Source organism: Struthio camelus, chromosome 12, assembly GCF_040807025.1.
Source record: "Struthio camelus isolate bStrCam1 chromosome 12, bStrCam1.hap1, whole genome shotgun sequence".
Lineage (NCBI taxonomy): Eukaryota > Metazoa > Chordata > Aves > Struthioniformes > Struthionidae > Struthio > Struthio camelus.
In genome coordinates, this window is record NC_090953.1 from 25,104,618 (window position 1) to 25,128,524 (window position 23,907).

Sequence of the window (23,907 nt, forward strand, 5' to 3'; positions counted from 1 at the left end):
TGCTTTGTACTTATGGCACTTGAAATCCTATTCATCACCTAGGGTAAATGAAGTTTAACACGCTAATGTGTTTTGCAGCTGAGTGGATTACCTCCTTTTGCTTTAAGCATTACTTTTCTTTCTTTTGAACATCTCTGAGCAAGGTGCCTGAGCCAGCAGTTAGAAGCCCTTGACTGTGCAACATCATGTCCCACCTTCTACTCCAATATAAAATCGTTTCACCCATCTGAAAATCTTCTTCATAAACCCATCCTTTATCCCAAGCGTAATAAATTAATTATGAAATTAATAACTACTTTTTCTATACTTTGCACATGCATGGACAAACCCAAACATGCATGCTGTTACTGCAAATATGTTATTTATCTACTTGGTTCCCCATCTTTTTTGTCTATCCACTTTGTATAAAGCCTACGTAAAGGTTCTCAAGCAAGCAGGCACACATCTGTACTGCATAAAGTAATGACATGGTATCCTGCTCTAGGCCAGGCTACTTTACTGACGCTGTAGCAGAAATGAGCTAGCGATGTAGCACTAGATTGCTTCCCGTGTTCTGCCCAGCTGACTCAGTATGCAACAAGATTCAGGTTTCAGTGACAAGGGGTTTTTTTTAAAGCCTGTTTATGGTGCAAAATTGCTGTACAGTAAGCTAGTTTAGTTGATGGACTAAATCCATCACTAAGTGTCGGTAGAGAATGGAGTAGGATGGGCAAGAAGGGGCCTGAGAAACGCTGCATTCTTTTAAACAGTATTTGGAAGTGTTTTTGTAGCTTTGCATTTTAGATTGTGATGGGATTCAATAAATGCTTGATAAAGTTTTGTAGCAAAGTTTGATATTGAAAATGTGGGTTTTTTTTCAATAGTTTTAAGGAAGACAACAAACTGAAAGTGAGTTCTCTTTATTCTCTTTAGAATTTTCTCTCTGCTGTCTGCAATACTACACCTGGGTAACATCCGTTACAAAAAGAAAACTTACCGGGATGATTCGATAGATATTTGTAACCCTGAAGTACTACCTATTGTCTCGGACCTGCTGGAGGTAAGCCTTTACTTTCCATCCTGTAATGTTTATGTGTCCCTCTAACGAACTACCTTTATTTTATAATAGAATTTATTTCCATTTTCACTGAAGAGTGTGTTCTCTTCTGGTAACCATGAGCATTGGCTGTTCTTGTTAGTCAGTCAGTGAAAAGTTATGAAGATTTTTGGGCCTTTTACTGTGGTATTTCTGTTTTCCCTAATCTTATTATTGCTACTTCTGCTTCAATATACTGTTTAATTTACTGAAAATATTGTTTCTGTGATTAAAATTTAAAAGACTGTAAAGCCAGTGCTATGAGGAAAGAAAACCTGCCTTTCAGCATAGTATTTTCTTAAATTGCCAACCATCACCTCCCTCACCAAAATTCCTCGATGCTCCTGAAGTCTCTTCCTATATTTGTATAAGGAGCTAGTCAAGAAGCTAGAGCAATTGGTAGGACTGACGGTCCATCCAGCCCACGCTTCTGTTTCTGGTAGTGGCAATAGGAGATGTTGTGGGGAATACACGTGGGCCTGGCTGTATTTTGCTGTCTGTTGCCCTCATTACTCTGCCAGCATCCACGAAGACTTTATTAGGCATGCTAGAGGGTACATCCCAGCCAGTTCCCTTTACTATCTGTTTATGAACCTATTATCTGTGAATTTATCTTATCCTTTTTTTTTTTTTTTCCCCCAACCTGTTAAAACTATCTGCAGTTTTACTGTTTAGGAGCACTTTGTCCTCTGTGGATTACAGCTGTGCCAGTATAATTTGGGAAGGGTTTCAGTTCCTCAGCCTGGATGGCCCAGGGCCATATTCAATTTTGTAAATCAGTGCAAAAATACCAAGTTCCTACTAAAGCTACCCTGCTAGCCAGAGTACAGGTTATGAAGCATTATTTGTTGTTTGTTCATGAGACAACATTTCACTTAACAAATGAGCCAACTTGTTTGGCACTTGCCTTCCACATTGAAGAACAAGGGTCAAAATTGCTTGGTTTGGATACAGAAGGCCAGAAGCTCTCCTTGCCATCTCACTTTTCTTTAAATGCTCTAAGCCACGTGCAACTTCAAAGGATTCTAAGTCAGTTATGACAACTATGTAATCGTTGTTCCTTTGTTATTGTCCTAAACTGCTGTCATCATGCCAAACTTATTCTTGGCACATCTCACCTGACTGATTCCCATCATACCCAATCTTGATGAAACACCAAGGAACACGCTCGCTGATGCCAGCTGCCGTGGATGATGAAGAAAGCTGTGTATCTCTGATGAAGAAAGCTGTGTATCTCTTAGATCTCCTAAGCCCCTTTGAATACTAGCTGGAAGGTGTGGAAGATTAATTTCTGCTCATTTTGTGATAGTATCAGGAGATACCCTGGTGTGCGCACTTGGTCCTCTCTCGTTTCTTCCCTCAAACTACTGTTGTGCTATTCTTGAAGAACTCAGGAATTAGGCTCTTGAAGATTTTCATAACACTTCATTATTTTGAATTTAAAGTGGGGGAAGCTTCTGTAAAATAAGGGTATATGCAGCTGCATGCTGTTTGCATCTTGGAATTGGAGACTGCAGAAATAAACAGAAGGAAACTATGAATTTGGACTAGAATGTTGTTGATCTTACCCTGTTTAAAATGGTCATATTGAGTCATAGCAGGAAGGCAAGTCATTCAAGAAGTAATTGTTTTTTTAAAAAAGCTTTGAATAATAGAGTGACTTACAGATCTGTAAAAGTTCCAGGCTTTGGGTCTTTGCCCTGGCTTTCTTTTGCAAGCAAATTCTTCTGCAACATCTGTATGCTGTAAGTTATCGGGATATTTTTTGCACATGTGCATGTGAAATTATGCATCAGTTGGGCCATGTAGATCCAATGGTGGCTTAGTGCCATGCTGTGATACAGCACAGAGTGTGGACGCTGTGCTCGCTTGCAGTTAGCATCAACAACGTGTACAAACTAAATTTTTCTTGTACTTCACCATTTTGAAAAAAACACCCTAGAATTTTAGTTTAGCTGAGCAAAGTGGTAAATTGCTATTGATCTCAGTAATTCTTTTGCAAGCTAAGTGGTCATATACAATATAAAAAGCTTGAAAATTGGAAGAGATCAGGGCGATCACATCAGGTATGGTCTTGCATTCCTGTTGTGTTTGGGATTGAGAACATCAAGTTGCTGAATGCTCCTTTAGTCTGTTTGTTGAAATACTGACAGTAGAAAAAATCAATTTCTTTGAAGTTAGAGAGACAATTGTGAAAATACACCACTCTGAGCTGTGTCGCTTCTCCTTAAAGCTACATTTATTTTGTAGTTTTCCCATTGGGTGTGCAGGCATTGACGGTCTACAACTGCAAACTTTCTGATAAACTGGCTCCCTGATCAGCTGAAATGAAAAGAGTACATGATAATGTTCAGAATAGACTAGCTTTCTGTTTCCGAAATGCTGAGTCTTTGCAGACCTGAATAGATCTTCTGCAGTGTTTATTCAGTTTTGACCAAAAGGAAGGCTAAAGGATTCAAACAGATCAAACGTTATTTCAAAGTGCGCCCGTTACACTTACTTATTTAGTTAGCTAGTTACAACTCTCTGATTTAAGTGTAGTGCATCTTCTTGGCCAGAGGCCAAAATATTGGTTGGCATATTTGTCACTTCATGATTTGTCTCATTTGGGTAATTATTACTTTTTGTGGACACTGAAAAGTATACAGTTTTTCCTTTCATGCTGTTGCTACTGAAAACTTCAATTGGCTTGAAAAAGTCATTAAAAATAGTATTAGCTGACAAATACTTTAACTTCTTTTCATACAGCTACTGTGTTCTTGGCCAGACAGTCTAGAGTATAGCAAAATGATTTTAGAAACCAGCTCACCTGTGATCTGTTACTTAGAGTCCAAAATTTTATGTGTGTTTTGGTTTGGGTTTTTTCCCTTAACTGACTCACTGGATTCTTTGTTCATTCAAGGATTGGACAAGGAAAAGAGGACTTATAAGACAGCAACTGGAGAGTCTTTGAGCAGAAAGTGTGGTGGGATGGTGTTAGAGATGGTGTAAAACAAGTAAAAGAATTATGGGCTCCCTTGCCCTATGCTTTTATGTGTTGGGAGGTAGAAAAGGTACATGGAGCTTGTAGGTGGCAGGAGGGGAAGAAAGAAGAAGAAAAACCATTGGGAGGATTTGGAAGGAAGGCCCTGGAAAGCGGTCGCTGAACTGGACCCATCTGAGATCACCCAAAGAAGAGGGGACCCACATCAAGGGAGCAGTAGCCTTCGTGGGAGATGGGGAGAAATGAGCAGCCTGGCTGGAATGAAAAAGATGGGCAAAGCTAATGTGTTTTCCCCTTCCTGAGGAAAGTCTGGCCCCAAATATCATAAGCAGCCGTAACATAGGAAAGTGTAGAGCCTTTGAGCAAGCAAGGGCAGTTGGGGGAATTTCCCTGCCACGGCAATTAGTGTATCGACACTGACTAACACTTCTGCTTTTAACTGTTATGCCTATCCGTCTTCTACATAGAGCTCCACGTTCCTGTTAAAAGGAAGCTAATACACAGATTTTTGGGGGAATTTGGAAGGAGATAAACTACTGAGATGGATTTTATTCTTCTTAGTGACAGCCTCTTCCAATATATTCTTTTGGTTTATTAAAACATTCAGACTAGCATTTGTTGAAAAAGCAAACTGCAATAGAGGATTTTGGCCAGACTCGGTGGATCATTGTTTCATTTACAGTAAGACCCCAACTCCTTTTTCTTTTTTCCTTTTTGCTTTTTTTTTCCCCCCCTTCAAGAACAGACATAGCGTGTAGATTATGTGAGGGTTTTGGCAGGTTTTTCTCAGCCTTTGTTTAAGCTTCACTGAAATACAGTGCTGCAGCATGATGTCAACGTTGCCTGATGGATTGAGCAGACATGGAATTTTGTTAAAGTAGTGAAATTATTACAGACAGACGGAGAACTCCCCTGCAGAAATCTTGGAGGATTTTGTAAAACTCTTCTGGAAGCACCGATTTGTGGGCTTATTGATATCCATCTCTTTCCATCAGTCCAAACAAAAACAAATCCTCCAGATGCTCAACATGGACTTAAAACAGCAGAGTTTTTGTATTTATACATGTAATTGATGCTTTAGCTATATTTTAGCTTGAGGAGCTGTTTGTTCGGGACTCATAGCTAAGCTGAATCTTTTGGCTACAGATGAGCAAAAGCCTTTGTTTTGCTACCTTTGTTTTGTTTTGTTTTAGATGTTTCTATATAATGCAAGATTGTATCATTGTTAAACTACTGTGATAACACTTTTGATTTTTGAAGTCTTAGGCATGTTAACAGAAGAAATCTATTAGGAATGACCTAGTGTCTGCTCACCTTAAGGGAGACTATTTTTTTCCCTTAGAAGAACAAGAGTCTTCTAACCATATATATTTACTAATATTGGAAATTATTTCAGTAGATGGAGAATTGGGTATGGAAGGTAAATTGTATCCTCATTTAATAGAGCAGCTTTGTACTTGGTTGCTAGGTCTAGGTAACCGGACTCAATTTTTTCAATGCAAAGAAAGGTAAATATAAGTTACGGAGCATCCTAAGTTAGCTTTGCCAAATCTCTCTTTTGCGTTGACCATGTTAGCTTTTGGAACAGCTATCTGCCTGGACAGAAAATTTATGGGCTAAGGTTTTTTCTATTGCAAAATTCTCTTCAGCTGTCCGGAGGAATTCCATATTCATCGTCATTCTTGTACGATAAACATCTCGGAAACTAGTAGAGGAGTGAAAGGAAGGCAAGGATTACAAGGTAGCCAGTGCTTGCACTCAGCAGACTATCAGACCCTGTTTTATGAACCCACTTTCCAGAAGAGGTTTGGGGATGTGGAGCTTTGAGCCTGAACTCGAGTCAGATAACCTTCTGTTTGGTCTTGCCCTTCTAAGACCCATGGAAGGAAATCAAAACTTAAAAGAAAGCCTGAATAAAAGGTTGAGATCTTTTTCAAGGACCTTATCAGAACTGATAGAAAATGAAGTCAGTCTCAAGCAATGTCTGTGTTCGGTAGTGAGTTGACACCATTGCACTCCTGACTTTCTCTTATTTCTTATCAGTCAGTTAGGGAAGGAGTGCTAAATGTCATAATTCCCCTCTCAAATCCAGAGGCAGCTAGAATGAGAGACAAAAAGACATGTTTTCTTGGTCTTGACTTGGAAATAGCTCATTTTTCTTCAGCTGCTATAACATAATACCCTAGCATTACTGGAGAAGTCATCTCAGCCTGTTTTGGCTTCAGCCCAGCCTTTGTGGGAGTCTACCCAGCCCTCTGGCTGGCTGTCCCCCGCCGGCTGGCTCTGCTGACATTTATAGCAGTGAAGGAGTTGCCGGTCATCCTTCACTGAATTTTAGGGATCTAGTCATCCAGCCATTTCGATGTTAGTTCAGCTTGCATATGGCAGTGAGCTCTTAAATCTGTATTTATGAAACAGTGACTTCACTTTTTCTCTGTAATTAAGATATAAACTCTGACAGGCTGTCAGGCCGTGGAGCTTGTTTTTTTTTTTTTTTTTTTTTTTTTTGAGAGAGAGAGAGAGTCCCAGACTTTTCCTTCAGTGTTCAAAACCAAAGATCCATGAAACAACTTAGAAACGTAATTTCTGGGGGACGCACTAGAGGAATAAATTGTCTTTTCCTCTTTGCTGATCTGCTATGGTGGCTTTGTCTCCATGTTAGTGTTTCGCACTTACCGAATGCCACATGAAGCATTGGAACCAGTAAATATGTATGTGCTCCAGGTGTCCTTAGTCATCTTTGTATGCTGAGTTTATCTTTAGAATGGTCCTATCGCTCCTCCTTGACGTCAGGCATTGGACACCTTAAAACTGTGGCCTTAAATTAAAATGCATCCGTAAAAAGATAACTTGGCTATGCTCATAGTGAAGTGTTCACTCCTGAAGATAATAGAGCAATCAGACCCGACTCAGCTGTGCAGTAATTGTGGGCAGAGATCTGGGGAACTATGGGAATTGCATTCCGGGCTGAATTTCCCGTCCTTGCCAAGTATGTTTTCATACGAAAAGATCGTTTGGTCATGTGAGCTGACCTGGAGGGATAGCAGGTTTGGACATTAAGGAAGCACATCTGCAGGTCTCATACATCAGGGTAGCACAGGGAAAAGGAAACTATAGAGAAAAATAGACAGATGGGGATAGTGAGGGAGAGTATGGATAGTTGTTTAAACCATTTAAAATCACTGTGTTTACTGACAAATCTGGGAGTCGGAAGCATTTTGGCTGTTTAGTCTGGGCACCGAGAGTATTTCATTGGATTGTTTTTATTAGTAACCATCTGATACCCCTCTGCCTATTGCCTTTGGTAATTAAAAAAGCCAGCGTGCTAGCTGCTGGTTGATAACGGAGTCCTCCCTTGCTCCTACTTCAGCGTGTTTGCTGTTCACGTGGCATCATGGACAGTGCAAAACTCACTTTTGTTCCAAGCTTGGCAGTCGATGGAGGCCAGCTGATTGTTCTGCAGTCGTAAACCACTGAAAAAGCGTCCATGTTTGATTTTTGGCGGTGTACTTGAGTCAGCAAATGACCAAACTGTATTTGATGAGACAGGAGCCTGGGACTGAAGAGGAACTGAATGGGAACTTGGAACTGAAGAGATGGATTGTGTTGATTCAGAAGGTTGCGCTTTAGTAGTGCCCGCGGCAAACGATCAGTCATGCTGCCGGTAGAGCTTAGAAAATGGCCCTTTTGCTGTACACAGGGGACTAGAAGCCACATGTGAAACACCGCCACTTGAATAGCCAGAATATTTTTTCATTTGTTCTTGAGAGGCAAAATAAGATCATAATAATTGGAGTTGTACAGTATTACTGAGGCCAGATGAACGTAATCTCAGTGTGTGACACTTGATTTTTCCTAACCCAGGCCTTGTTGGTAGGCGAAAGTCATATGCGGGTGAATTGCTGTTTCTTGCTTTTCAGGTTGAGGGTGTTGCAGGGGAAGTCAGTTATGTAAAAATGCATTGGAGCTTGTCAGGGAGGCTCCTGCGACAGTACTTTTGGTAGAAGGGAGTAGAGTTTTCTGTGCAGAATGCCATCGCTATTGCAATGGCTTGCAAGATTTCCTAGGTTCAAGTGGGAAGTGTACAAACTGTGTCTTATTTTCACTGGCTCTCAATACTAATTCTTGGGTTAAACCAATGACTCAAGACACCTGCTAAGTATTCTGTGTCATCCATGTCAAATCGTAAATGGATGTGCATTGCACGTGTACATGTGCTAAAAACGTGGCCTTGGGTGGTTTCAGAAATGTGGATTTGGTACTTCTAGTTTTCGTTATAGATGCTGAATAGCATCAAGTCATTTGGACATGGAAAAGTATATGGTACTTGTATGGCCTTGGTGAATATTCAGGTCCTCCAACTACACCATATATGTAATTAATCTGTAGCTACTAAAGCCTGGTGCAAGGATTTTCCCTGAAACTAAATTATGTTTCTTTTTTGATGCTGGAATTTGGTTAAGAAGAGAAAATAACTATAAGTAAAATCTATATGTAAGCCTGTGAACCTTTATTCTGGCAGAAAGGGCAAACGGTAAACTTCTGATTTCTCGAGGGAATATAAAAATAAGAGAGACTTGACTTTGGTGGGAAAGGAAGCCTTCTCCTGACTGTTCATGATAATGCAAGTGCAGTGGTCTCAGATGGGAGAGAGGGAACATGGCTCTTGCCATTTGCGAGTGGTATATAAACCCCTTGCACAGCTGGGTCGGCTCTGGCAGGTACTGCTTCATTTGTTAGCACCATTTACCTGCTTGCCAAAATGTCTATGTTTATGCATCAGACTTTTCCCCAAACCCAGTTCTGTTACGGCTGGTTAGCAAATGATTGTCACCTCGTTGCAAACAGCTTTCTCTGGAGAGTAAATATCAGATGCTTTTCTGACTATTGCAAAAGTTTCTTCTTCCTTTAATTTCTCCCCCGACCCAAGACCCCTCGGAGATATTTCTTAAACTTATGACGCTGTTTTGCTTGTTTATAGACAATTTTTTGAATGATGCTCTCCTGATAACACTAGGCAGTTGATGCCTTTTGCTAACAAAGGGGGAAAAAAACGTGTGAGAGGGAGGAGCGCTTCCTAAGCTACTACACAAACAAAGGAAACCAATAGGAATTTGCTAGAAATGTGATGACTGAATGTAGAAAATCAGGCTCCCTTAAATACCATGTTTTCTGAGGCTAGATTTATGTGCTGAATTGTCTTCTCTCGATATCCAGCTTGTCCTTATGGGTTATTCTTTAACTTTGCAAGTGCTGGCAGAACCGTGTGGATTTTTTTTAAATCTACTCTTAAAATAATCATTAACATCAAGGGGTTTTTTTTGTTTGTTTGCTTTTTTTTTTTTTTTAGGTGAAAGAAGAGATGCTGTTTGAGGCCCTGGTTACCAGAAAGACGGTGACAGTAGGAGAGAAGCTCATCTTACCATACAAACTAGCAGAGGTGGGTACATAAGGTTTATTTTAAAAAGGAAAACTCTTGGGGTGGTTTTCAGCACTTTGAAATGAGTTTGAAATATATACTTAGCTCTGGTGCAGTTTAGTTCTTATTTATTTATTTAAAAATAAGTAAATGTAGAACAAACAGATGGGTATGTGAATCCAGAAAAAATGCCTGACTTCACCTTCTTGCTGCCTTTCTTGGAAAGCAGATTTGCACATTATTACGTGGTGTTTTTTCACTGTTTTAATGACTTATAGTTTAATAAGTATTGTGCATCCCTGAGTGTACATGCTGCAAGTTAAGTAGTAGTTTTCCCATGTCATTCCCTGAACTGTAGCACTGATTCACCCCACAATAGAGTTGTAATCTAAGACCTCCAGGACATTCCTGGTGGGATATATTAGTCATTTTCTGATTTCTGTATGGGGAGGAGCTGAAGATCCCCTGTAGAAAATTCCCATTATCATTTCTCAAGACTTCTTGCATCCCGAGTCCTTATTTAGTACTTTGGAGGGGATACAACTCAATTGGTCTCTCAAATTGTTTTGAGTATAGTCTGTGCCGCTGCTAACCTCGGTGAGGGCCCCGTATGAAACGTGTAACTTCTGTATTATGGGCAGGCTCAGGATTACAATGTCAGTGAACGTGTTTTTCTAAATACGTGGTTTCCAGGGATTTTTGACCTGTATTCTGTGGCTGGTAAACAGAAATACCTCATACCTTCACCAAAGTATATAAGCTCTGTTCTGTTTGCACGTCTTTGGGTTGTTTCCGCATCTAGGATCCCTGTGTCCCCTATTTAAGAGCATAAAGAGCGTGACAGTGCAGTTGTCCCTTAGTTCCTCCTTGTTGCCTCACGATTATGTCAAAATTTGCAACATCTTAAATTCTGTCTCTGAGAGCAGTCCGCTATGTTGCAAATAGCTGTGAATAGGTAAGCACTTGATATTTTGTCATCAGGGTCAGCCGTAGATATTTTGATGTTTTCTTTTTGCCAGAAAGACATCTTTTCTCCCCTTTTGAGACTGTCTGGGATCAAGTTCAGTAACTGTAACTGAACTTAAATCTTCAGAAATTGTTTCCTTTGTGCAAGGCTTGAATCTCTCTTAGCAATGGGCACGCAGATGCTTTTATTGTGTCCTTGTAATGCATGTATAATGGATATGGTATTCGTACGTTTTTTCCTAGGGATAGAGCACAGACTTAGGAAATGGCTAGAGAAGTTTAAAACACAATTACCACCACCCTTTTGCTGGAGGTTGCTTTCCAACAGCTATGACGATGGAACAAAATGTACTAATGCCCCTCCAACCACCTCACTGCAATATCTGGCAGGTTGGATTGAACTGTTTCTTCTAGTAGTTTAAGTGGAGCCACCAGACTGTACTGAAACAGCCTGAAGGAGCGCTTCTTGCCCTATTCTGTAGCTACTATTGTGAAGGAGGGTCTTACCTGGCAGAGGGCAGTAACATTCATACATTAAATCATTGGGATTGCTGTATGTCTTTGCACTGAGAGAAAACCGGGGCGGCCAAGGAGTCTTACCTAGATGTTCCTGCTGTTGAGATCCAGGTGCCCCTGTTGGTACTGAAAATGGCTGAGCGCGAAATTCTGAAGTGCTTCTCAAAATAGTTTTGGCTCATGAATCTCAGGTATTCACTGATAACCATTTGTCACCATTATTCTACCAACGTCTAGTAGAATAAATGAAAAGTCAGGGTGTGGTGAAGGGACGCTGCAGGGGAAGGTGGTGGAGCACAAGACTAGTGAAAAAGCTTGATGTCATCATGACTAAATCATTTCGAAAGAAGTTGTGAATTGCCTCAGAAAAAGATAGGCACTGCCTGTGCTTTCTATTCACCCTTCTTACAGTGTTAGCATCCTGAACTACCAAGTCTTATTTGATAATGAGCTCTGGCATCAGATTCACCACTGTCCTTGACAAAATACAGCATAATCTGAGGATATTCTAACTGGAACTTCACCACTGCAAGAGGTCTACCTCTGGTCTTCCTCCAGCTGAGAAAACAGGAGACGTGATTTTAGTTCAGATCCATTTGAATTAGGAAGTGTAGGATTCATTTGACATTTTAGGGCTTTATGAAGAATACTGATATCCAATAATCCCACTCGTGACTAATTGGACTGTTGGCACTGTTGGTCTTAGTGGGGAACACTTGGTGATCTCATTCCACGCTCTAGCCCAGGACTGGTTATCCTTCTTCTGTATTTTACAAAAAGCATTACAGTTGGCTCACATGGAAAGAGTAATTACAGCTTTGAGGATTTTCAGACAGAGGGCTGTCTCACCAGGACTCCTACAACTCATAGGTAGCTGTCTTTGCTCTTGAAGCAATGATGTATGTAATTGCTGCCTTATTTTCTGGATGCTAAAATGCTCGATGGTTTTCTCACAGATTGTTGATATACTGAAAGTTTCAGTGGAATTTGTCTGGAAAAGGCTATAGTGCAGTGTTTCTCAAAAAAGGATCACATAAAAATGTTACTTTGGCATATATCTGCTCTTTTAAACCATCAAGAAGAGCAGCTTGCGTTTACCAAGTGCCTTCCAAGACTTTGAGCAATTTTATACAGGCAGCCTGCACCCAAATGGCTGGACGTTGGAGCAGTTATTTAAATAACTGCAAAAAGTCAGGAAAGGTTATGCTAAAGGAAAGGAGGACCCTAAGAAGTGAGGTTTATCCAGTTGTGAAACCTCTTATCAAAAAATTGAGTGGAAATAGTAAATTATCAGGCTATACTGGTGAAGTGTGAGTTGTTACTAGCTTTGGGCTTCTACTTCCGGTGTCGCTGTTCAGATTCCTCAGGGTAGCCGGAGAGTTTGCATGTTGTTAAAGAAATTGATGCAGACAACCTATAGCCCTGGTTTCCTCAGTTGTGTTGTACCTCTTTATGAATTTTGGTCTATTAGAGAGGAATTATAAGGATGGAGCTTTAGTTTGAAATAGGGCTTTTTAATGTTAGAAGAACATTTGAGGTTTTACATTCTGAATGGATTTCTGAACTTCAGTGATGTTCCTAAGTGTGTCTACTCTATCCTGAAGACCAGTGACACAGCCAAGCCACATTCAGTACAGATGGCTGGGCTGATGTTTGCTGATCTCTTTGATCAAAGGGTGCTGGAATACACGTGGATCACAACTTGCGGTAGAAATGTCTTACAATAAATGGCTAACGCTCTTGGTACGCATTCTGTGATCCACCTCTCTGCCCTGCTGTGTGATATCCTGTAACATCAGGATCTTACAATGATGGTGTTGCACCTACCTTGATAGTCTTGAATGAGCAGAGGAGACACAGCTGGCCTGAAGTAAACACATCTTTTAGAGGTTTGGAAGCATGAGAGCTGAGAGTGAATTTATTATACACCCAGTTAAGTCCTTCCTCTTCAATTTTTCTCGAGCTCAAGCCCCACAAGAATGTTAAGGGCATGCCTTTATTTGATTGTAATGATGCTGCATTCCTCCCTGTCCACATGTTCATCCACTGCATTGTTATTGTATCATGATTAGAAACATTGTTGTGTGGTTTGGAGATTTTTTGGTTTTTGTTTTGTTTTGGTGTTTTTGAAACTGTGGTTTGAGCACTTGGTAACGCCTCATTTTGAAACAGTTCTCCTTCATAACAGTTCTAAATTTATATCAGATTCTTTTTGTAGATTTGTTCTGTTCATCTTTACGGTAATTTACATAAAACTAGGTATTTTATTCCTACATATCTTGATGCTTGGATAAAAGTATTCCAAAACGTCCTTGTATATCATGTGTGGGGAAGGAGGAACAACTTAGAGCTGAAGATCCAGGTGGCTTGAAGCCTATGGTGCTAAAAATAACCCCTGCAGTTAGCAACCGTTTCCTCAATATTTATTCATACTGTACTTATTACTCTTCATGCCGGCTTTATTCTTATGAGTTGCAAGCCATTTTGAAGCTAGGCATAAGTGCTGATTTTGTCAACTCCGCATTCCTTTTAATAAGCCCACTTCTTGAATGTTCCCTGCATATAACTGTTCTGGTGGGTGACAATGGAGGATCTAAATCGGATTATCAGGTTAAAATTCTGTCAAGCTCCAACAAAGTAAAAACACTGCCCCCTCAATACCAGCAGTTGCTAGTGCTGTCTTCTCCAGTGGAGTAAGCTCTTTCTAGCACCTGTGGAGTTCATTGGAGGGGTTGGACTAGATGATCTGCCAAGGTCCCCTCCAACCTCCGCCATTCTGTGATCCTGTATTTCATGCAGGAGGGTAGAGGATGTGTGATAAGAGCACCTCCTCAAGGAGGGCTGTAGACAGGAGTAGCTAGACTGCTGTGAGCTGAGATCCCATTTCAAGGTCTGACCTGTTTTATCTAGATTCTTAGTCGGTGCCCGTCTTCATGGTATTACAAAAATTATTGAATGAGTGCTGTATTCGTCAGGAAAACCCTGTAAAATGTAATGTGCCATCAGATTTTTTTGGATCGTTCCGTAAATCTTGGTGTACGTAAGAGATTGTATCTGACCTTGGTATTAACATTCAGGTAATGCCTCTTGTCGCTGGAGCTACTGATATTTCTGAAATTAAGGAGAGAAGCAAAAGAGACACCTGGTTTTGGAAGTTAAAACCGACCCTGCTTTGCCGAAATGTTGTACTCACTATTTAGGAACACAGTTACAATCCTGCCTTTCTGTAGAAGTGGTGGCAAATTTGGGCTTGATTGTACATTGCATGCAGCTGGAAGCCTGTGGTGAAAAAGAGTTGCCTGGATGAGCTTGGTCTGTGTATCCAACTGTTGTCGAAATTTAAATGAGTAAGAATACCACATCCATAAATAATGCTTATATTTACCTCTGGCAGCTGCCTCTTATCTTGAGACCCACATTGGGTTGTCTGCCGTAGAGCTGCCTCCTGGAACCATTCATTTTTTCCTTTTATAGTAGCTGGATGGTATTTTAATGCAGCGTTTTAAATGACTGCATAATTTGCTTTAGTGCTAAGGTTTAGAAGCTTTATGCTGCAGATACACTTAGAAAAAGCTGCACACGCGTGAAAGATTGCAGTTTTGTTCAGAGATCTATGTTTTTTTGTCCAATACAGCGCCCAATGTCTTTATTAGGAGTGAGCCTGTGTATTAACGTACCTAGCAGCGGTTAATGGATTTCCGGAGAAATCATAGTGTATCTGTGCAGGGTGAGCGCAGTATTTGATAACAACAAGCTGTTCATTTCCACTGTCTTGGGCAAATGAAATGCAGAATTAAGGACCCTTCTAAAAGACGCGATATGACTATGGGAGCCAGAGAGCAGTCAGCGGTGTCTCATGTGATTAGAATATGTTAATTCAGGTCTGCCTTTAATGTAGGCGTTTCTCTCCAGCCACAGCACTCTCTTTCCTAATAAGGTAAAATGTAACAGGCACACAAATTAACTAGAGAAAAATGGGATTTTAATGGCAGCAGAATAACGGGTTCTGAGAGATACTGCTCTTCCTCCCAAAGTGCTCCTCAACTCCCCTGCCTAGATTTAATTTTTTTTTCATATAATAAATACATTTTTGTAGTCCTCCCTACACGGTTCTTAACCACAATTTAGGTATCCAAAGGGGGGAAAAAATGGACACACTGAATATTAAGTGACTTGACTGGTGTTTGGTAGGAAAGATGCAGCAGATCCAGGAGCAGAGCACTCTAATCAAATCTTTGTTGAGAACTTGGAGGTTCTTGAAATCTTTAGCTCTTCTTTATGTTTGTAATCTAAGCATCATGTTAAGCTTAATCTGTGCATGGAACTGCCCTCTTAATCTGTGCATGGAACTGGCCACATCTATCTTCCTGCTTCTATCTAAATAATTCGGAGAATTCGGGTTTTTCCATCTCGGCTTACTGCAAGACTCCAAGGCCCTTGTTTCATGCTTGACTAATACAGTCATTTACCTCTCTTAAATCCATTCAGCACCTTGACTGGTGTTTTTCCACTCCTGTCAACCCTCTTGCATTCTTCAGCTCGCTCCCCCTTTCCCTTGCAGCAGAGACAAGCTCCATGTCTGAGTGGATCAACCATCCACACCTTGTTTCCATCCTATTTGTTCTGCTTATCAGGCTGGCGTCTGTCACCTGCTGCTCTGTTTTTCACCAAAGAGTCTCTGTGGTTTTTTTTTTTCCATGAGCTCCATTAGATGAGGAAAAACTCTTTATCAAAGTATATACATCTGTTACCAAACCCTCTTTTACATCCCTCCAGAAAACAGATTTTTCTGTAATGTCTCAATTCATTTAGTTCTCTTGGCGTTTCTTAAGCAAATGACTTTGCAGAAAGACTTTGTTTTAACAGATCTTTGTAATTTGCAGCCATTTATAAGCAAGGATGTTTTATACCTGAAGATTAGTTAATGAATTAATTCACACTTTCTAAAGAGGCCTCTGGATTTACATCTCGAGAAAAAGATCAGAAGAGAAAAAGATTTTTGCTAGCCAAGCAAGAAGCAACACGGGCGTATTTAGGAGACTGTCCCACTCAGGTCCAACGCAAGTGACTGAAGGATGGACAGTACTGCAGTAGGAGTCCTTCTGGGAGCTTTTCTTCAGTTTAACTTGGCAGTTTTTGCCACAGGTGTGAAAAGAAGAAATGGTTTAGGGAGACCTATATTGTTACATTTTGCTTTTGTAGAGAAACCTAAATAGTTGCTGTGGATGCAATAATTAACCAAGGGTTGATCTTCAGAAAGCACCTGAGCCTGGAGAGACGGTATGGTGTGCAGCTGGGGGCAGTTTGGTCTTGCCCTAACACTCAATTACTTGATTCTCCCTTGTGCCTGTTGCCGAGCTGTTATGCTGCGTGCGTCCTCCTGCAGTAGCCGGCTATGCTGAAGGAGCCGAAAGGGACTGAGCAGCCCATCCTAGGAGGTCCCTGCGAGCAGAAGCTGTGGAGCATACAAAAAAAAGGATGCTATTTCCTTTCCCTATGGTGTTCCTCTGTGTTGTGTTATTTAAGATGGAGAGCATTAGGTGGTGCGATAGTAAGACCTAGGGAGCAAATTTTGTTGTGGTTTTTTTTTTTTTTTGGTCTCTGCATTGCCATAAATATCCTTAGGAGGTCTGCTAGAGCTCTGTGCAGTGACAGACAACTTTGAAAACCTGACTCCTGTGCAACTTTTATAAGAGAATATGATGTGCTGCCATGTCGTTGCTTCAGTGGCTGTATGGCAATGACCTGTTTAGCAAATGACCGCGTTACATACAGCCGGTTACGTGGCCGTGCAACCATACTGCAACTGTTCTCAGATGGTGCGCAGAACACCCAAATTGCAACTGAATTTATTCTGAATCTGTGAAATGTTTTTTATTCTGTGCAAACGCGTGCATGCAGGTCCGCGTGAAATCAGCTAATGATTGCTTTAAAAAGTGCTGGTATGATTTGGGTTCATCAGTGATTTCTCTCCTCACTTGGTTAGTTAACTAAAAGCTAACCCAGCCCACACTCAAAAGTTTTAAAGAAATGTAATGAAATGCCACGTTTGCTACAAAAACGTTCAGTCTCTACGCACAGAAAAACCTGAAGGGCAATTATTGTTGAACCTATGTTTTCAATGTGATGATAAAGCAGGAAATGACAATTCAGCAGTCCCTCTGCGCGTACCGAGGGTGAAGGCAGGGAAGGGCTGACGCTGCTCTCATCCTCCCGCTCGTGCAAAAAGGGAATCCAGAGCTTGTGTCTACCTTTGCCCTGGGCTGTGCCGCCCTGCTCCTTCCTTCCGCTGTCTCGGCTGCCCGTCGCCGCCGTCTCCGTACTGATTTCATTAGCTAGCCAAGAGAAGGTATTCCTGGAGCGGAAGGAGAGTTGGTTTTATGTCCTTTTCCTATGTTCGGTTGGGTCAGTGAAAGTGTAGCACGCACGAGCGTTGTAGTAGGAGGAGAAAGGGGGAGAGGGAGCCCGTGCCTGGGAAAGGAGGGGAGGAGAGGATAACGGACAGGAGGCAGCCCTCTGCCTTCTGGTGACTCTAAGCCACTCGCATTTTTTTTTCATGTCATAATATGTTACTTTGCCCTGACCTTCTCCACCTGGGATGAATTTATTGCTGATTAATACAAGGCACTCAGCAAGGTGCAAACACTCACAAGGTGGTTATTTCCGATTGCACGCCAGTCGGTGGGTTGAGCCCAGGGAGAACGCTTCTTTTCAGCATGGCAACGGTTAATTGGCAGAGACCCAAGAGGGAGAAGCCTTGTGGAAGCAGACCTTGATGCAAGGAAAAAAGTATTTCCTTACAGCAAAAGGCTGAGTGATGTTTCATTAGCATATGTGCTAGTGTGGTACTGGCTGATGCCTTTTTCAGGCCATGATAAAGGAAAAAAAAGAATGGAGTTCCATGGCCAAATTTACCAATGGCATAACGTTAGCTAAGATACGGAAAACCAAAGGGAAAGGTCATGGTTGCAACTAGCTATGAGCATTGAGTAGACTGAAAATATTACAGGAGAAAAAGTGGGAGGGATACAAAATAATAGCATAAAGAAGGTGGGATGAAAATTCTCAATCCTGAAATAAAAGGACGGGGATACTTAATGGAATAAAAAGTAGCAAAACTGCTGGAAGCACGTACCTATGCCAGACAAAATTAGCTTATGAGACTCATTGTCACCGCAGGTCATTAAAAGCAGGAGCTTAGCAGGATTCCTTTGAAGACTTGGTATGTTGATGAGTATATTCAGAATTACAGAAAAAATATTAATGGACTAAAACAGAAAGCCCACAAAGCTTTTAAGAGACATGCAAGCGTCTCTGCTTCGGGACACGAAGGCAGCCTGTCAATGTAGAACTTCACAAGAAGCTTTTTTGTGGGATTAAGTTTTTCATAACTTTGTTTTCCCTTGAAACTGCAAGGCTCAGCCGTGCTTGGTGACAGCATATGGACTAGACAGGATGAGCAGTTTTATAGCATTGGCGTGCTGCATATGTTTTACTGTGGGATGCAACATCCTGTCTCTGTTAGGAAGGCAGATTCCATCAACGTTGTGTCTTTTAAAATCTGTTTTGATGATTCTTTTACGTTGAGATTATTTATGCCCAAATATCTGTTACCTGGGCTGTGCATGGGCGATGGTGCTGAGATTTGGCTGAACAGGGCTTGTTTCTATGGAAATCTCCCAAACCTGCAGTCCTTCATGCTTAACAATATGCATCTGAATATCAGGGATGAAAAAATATCATGAAAGTTCTTATGCATGAGCTCTGCTTGTGCTGTTTATAGAGCATTATTCTTGGGACAAGAGGAAGTGTCTCAGATTTTAAGAATTTTGAGTAGCACCCAGAGTGAGGACTTGAAGAAGGGAAACGCTGATGTCCCATGGACTCCTCTGCCCATAATCAGCCTTCCCACTCCAAATGGCCGTTTCTGTCATCAGATGCATTCTAGACTCTCTTTAAGGGATCTTTTTAATTACATTTGATTACCAAAAAGATTCTTTAAATTCATGAGGTCCCTTTTTGTACGTGTTTTCAGGAATTCTGTTATTTAAATTAGGGCTAAACTCCTGTGAGAAGATGTACAAGAATGGAAACCATGCCTGAATTAGCAAGTCAGTTCTTCCCACACACAGTGTAATTTTGGTATAGTTGGTTGGAATATGGGATTTTCTATGTAATCTCACTCAGTTTGAGTAAACTTAGATTTCTTTCTTCTTGGAGAGCTGACTAATACTGCTTGTCAACACTCGAAGTAGGAGGATGTGTAGAAACTCTCTGGCTGGGACATGGTCAGTTGTGCAAGCTGCCTACACAGCTATATTGGCTGAGGTGTGATGATTTTTAATTGCAGAAGCTTGCCAAAAAAAGCCTGTAGTGAAGATGATATATTGGCAAAACAAGTTTTTCTCTAATAGTGTCTTTTGCTTGGGAAGGTGAATAGAAAGGCAACACTTGGCTGTAACAGCGAAAGTGCTATTTTTGGTGATACGTGCTGTGCTTCGTGATAGGAACACTAGTACGCTGGGCCCGTACGCTTACGAGAAAGCTCTCCTAAGATTCCTTCTTGGGTCAGGTCACACGTCTAGTTCTTCTGTCACTCGGTAACCTATTAATTTATTTAGGTGCTGCTTTCACTGTAAAAACGTGGGCAAAGGACTTGGCAGGCGGAGGGGGGTTTCGGTTCATGCTCTTGGCGTTTGGAAGTAGCAGAATCCGGAGGAACGCAGGTGGAGAGATGCAAATTGTTTCTCATCCACCGTCAGCAGGGTCTTCAAATTTGGCTGCCCAGTGACTCTGTTCTCAGGCAGCTCTTCATGCTGAGCTCCTGATGGCTGCATGGGAGCCCCTGCCAGGAGCGCCTCGGCCCGTATCGCTGACGTGCCCCGGGCGTCTCCTCCCCCATCCTTTGCTCCAGAGGGAGAAGTGGGTACCAAGAGACTTCTTCTGGAATAGTTTTATTTGAGAAAGTGAGGGAGTGTTTTTTGTTTCTTTTCTTTCATGAATTGCCACAGGTTGCACTTTCAAACCACTCTTTCCAAATCAGAAGGCTAAAGTGTCTGACTAAAATCTTTTTAGGAAGAAGGTGCTTTTAACCACATGACTCCAGAGCTGAGACATTAATAAAATGACTAAAAAGGCTTTTTGTTTTCTTTTGGTTTTGCCTGTAACCTGTGCGATTTTTTTTTTTCCTGATAAGTCTGACCTCATGACATATGACAGACATTCGGCTACGATATGACAACGTTATAGAAGGGAGCTCGCTAAAACATCTCTTAAAATAAATAGCAGGCAGGCTCTGGTTTGTGATTGATGTGACTTGTCTCCCATCTGTCCTCTTCCAAATCCTGCGTGCCGCCGGCGAGGATGCTCTAGGTAGATCCTTGGCACCCGCAGCACAACGTTCTTCTTTCAGGTTTCCCACTTCATTTTCCTTGTTTGTGTTGGCGTAATGGGAGGAGGATGAGCAAGAAAGGAGAAGTGGAAGCTGGTGAAGGCTCCTGAAGGGTTTTAGCACAGACTCTGGAGGCTTTCCATGTTTGCCTTAGAAATCGTGTTAGTGCAGGAACGGCGTGCCGTAATTTCACTGGGGACGTATGCAAGAGAGGGAGCTATGATTTCTTGTTGAGCTGTGGTCCTGGGGTAAGGATGAACAAATTAAGCTGCGATGAAAGGAGTGGAATAACATTTTTTTTTTCTTTTAAAGATCATTTAGTAATAAATGTTGAGGTTTCTTATTTGATTTCCGAGACTAGCAGGTAATTTAGTAGTTTTGAAGGTCTTTCTCTCTTGTTAACGTGATGATATATTGACACAGGAAGATTGTCTCAGTGGACAAACCACTGCTTTTACTTTTCCCATTGTGGTGGATTTTCTGGGAAGAGTGTCTGTGTGGTTTGGGAGAGTCCCTAAGAATATCTCTGAGTAATTTAAACTGGCAGATTGGAGACGGGCCTTTCCCACCATGTGCAAGGAAGAGATGGTAGAAGGTGCTGGGAAATTAGCACCAGAGAAGGCAGAGCATGAGAAGAGGGTGTTTTTTGTTTTTATATGAGATATTTGATATGTTGGAAACTAGTACAAAAAACCTCCCTGAATCTGAGAATTTTATTACAGGCTTATTTTTTTTTAAAAAAAAGGGGGGGGGAGGGGGGGTTTCTGCAATGCCTAAAATGATTGCTTGTTATTTCAGTAGTGGATTGGAGCTACAAGGACATTTCAGTCTAATAACAATTTTTTCCTCATTGTACAATCCACCATGTTATAAATAAGTTCTGGAAAACGTAAACTGACACTTATGTCTTTTGTATAGTAATCCATTGGCAGGACACCTCGCTGCCTCCTGATTTAAGGACGATAGTGAAGGGCTTCTGCCCGTACGTGGTAGCCAGCTGCTAATTCGCCAGCAAGCCAGTGTGTTAGCTCAGGGTTTAGGGGGTTTTTTGTTTGTGTTTGTTTTTGTTTTGTTTTAGGTATATACATTCATAGAAATAAAACATTAAAATGAGCCTTAATAGGAAAGCTTGTGACATTGCTAGATGAACTTTTCCTTTTTGGCAACTAGACTGCTCTTAATGTTTTTCGCCCCTTCTTCTCGTGATCCCTTTCAAGATTTTTCTCCTCCTTTATCAGTACCAAAATAAAAATCATCTGCCTCTTAGAGGCTGTCGGGAGTACTATACGGTAACAGAGTTCTTTTAGGGAAAGCACGCGCGAGTACGACAAGATTTTAATACGATGCTAAGATAAAATATGAGTATGGAAAATTACATCATACTTATTATGCCCGAGTATGATATAATACTTATTGATGCCAAGATAGGGATTAAGCTAGAGTCTGATATCCTGCAAGAGTACTTTCCTCTGGGTGTTAAGCCTCTGTTTAAAAAAAGCTAAGCCTGCCTGTCTCAGCCTATGTCCTGTGACCCGAAAGGGAACCACAAAAGCTGCTTAATCTATCTCTCGCCACAGGACACGGCTGTGAATGTAAACCAGACACACAATGTATTAGGTAATAAATAGAAAGCTAGCAGAACAGCAGGAAACCATAACTCTCCGTGCACACACATACGACTTGGGACCCACTGAATAGGCTGAACCTAATGTTAGATAAGAATAAGACACTGAAACCTACATTTTGGCCAAAAGAGGGATTTATAGCTCGTCTAATTCCAGCAATTCCATGGCTTATAATTGTGCACGTGTTTTTCAAATCCAGCAATTCAACGAAATAGTCCCCCGGTTTCAGTAAGCCGCAGGAAGGAGCCCGATGTGCGACCAATTTTTCTCTGCAGTGCTACTACGCTTTGTCACCATCCTTCTCATTTTCTGCTCCTTCCCTAATTTAGCTCTGCTTCTCAGCTGCGTTTCTCTCGCTTCCTTATATGTTACTCCGTTTCGGAGTAGGAAAGTGGCAGACGAAACAAGCTCTTCTTTAGCACTTGTTCTCCCGTCCAAAAATAAGCTGAATCAACCTTATGAACGTGGTGTGTGTGTGTGTGTGGTTTTTTCCCCTTTTCCGCCCCAGCCCTCACAGAACAGTAAAAGAATCGTAGGTAAAAACTTAGTATTAATTTTATTTTAATGCACGCGGTAGCTACTCCCCCGACACTAACGTACACCCTTCTTCCATGCACGATAGTGCTCCGATTAGTAACTGGCACCTAGGACCTATTTAAATAAAATTATATTTAGAGTCCATTTTATTTACGCATGCAACTCGTGGCAGCCGTGGACATCATCACCACCCGGATGATGTCCCCACATGTGCTCTTTTCAATAGGCTGAATGGCCAAGATTGTCAGGAGGAGGATTGGCTTCTGTTCCTGTTAATTAGACTGCTTTGTGAGATGCAAAATGGGTGTTATAAGAGCTCGAGTCGCTCTTGGTTGCGCTTGTTCAAATTGCAGATATGGCCTATCTGTAGTAGCAGCAGAGCTCTTCCCGCTGGCTAGGCGTTGCCAAAAATAAGCAAACAAATAAGTGGCTGCTTTTTGGAATAGCAGCAGATTTGTTTCATTATTTTCTTATGCATGACACATAATTTTGTTGAAGTGGGAACTTTCCATCAAGCAAGAAAACAAATATGCTTTTTTTCTTTTTTCTTTTTTTCCTATTTGAAAATTACATGATACCACTCAAACCCATAGAAGCAATCGAAGGAGGCATCATTGGAAAATGTTAGGTAGATACCAAGGGTAAAATTCAGCGGGTATTAAAATGTATTCTTCCTCTGAGCTGCCTTGGAATAAAATATCTGTGTTACGTTAAATTCAAATTTAATTATGAAGTTGAATTTCACTGTAGAGAATAAACAGGGGAAAATAGGAATGACCGATAAGGATTTAAAAACTGGCATAAAATCGTAACAAAGAACAAGCCTGTCTATGATGTACGGATAATAGCTCACTAGATTTATTTTATTTTATTGGTAGGATACCGTCAGGTGCTTGGAATTTAGTGCCAAATTTCTCTAAGCAGAAATGAAAGTTGCTTAATTGGATAACGCACTGAAAAGTTATTCCGCATATGAAAAGAAAAACAAAGCCCCCATCGAGACATTATAAATGTTTGCAGATTTGATTTTTGGGGAGACTTCCTGAAGAGAGAGGATCTGAGGCATTTTGGGTTTTTGTTGTTGTTTTTAGAGGGGTTGGGTTTTTTTTTTTTTTTTTGACTATTTCATTGGAAGCCCCTTTCATCCTTGTATAGAAATTATAGGAAGTATATCAAAGGCCCCGAGGGAGAACGGGATATTTCCTGTCGTCTTGTGCTCATATCTTATTTCCTGAGGAGAACAGGAATCTCCATGTCTGTTGTACCCAAGCAGAAAATGTGAAGTATTTGGTGGTGCCTGGACTTGCTTAAAGAACGAAGCGCCTGTAGTTGCTATGTTTTACATAAGCTGTTACAAACTCATGAAAAAGGCAATTTTTGGGCAACCTTGGGACT

General features: G+C 41.1%; 1 protein-coding gene across 10 annotated transcripts in view; it reads left to right on the forward strand.

The window, feature by feature from the left end:
- The window catches only part of MYO9A (myosin IXA), a 225,775-nt gene that overhangs the window by 101,766 nt on the left and 100,102 nt on the right, over positions 1-23,907 (forward strand). For all 10 annotated transcript variants that reach the window (XR_011143653.1, XR_011143652.1, XM_068957968.1 and 7 more), the window contains 2 exons: positions 913-1,039; positions 9,409-9,498. Coding sequence is in view for 8 of the 10 variants with exons in the window: in XM_068957968.1 (XP_068814069.1) it covers positions 913-1,039; positions 9,409-9,498 (217 nt within the window). In the remaining 2 variants the exon portion in view is untranslated. The remainder of the gene's footprint in view (positions 1-912; positions 1,040-9,408; positions 9,499-23,907) is intronic.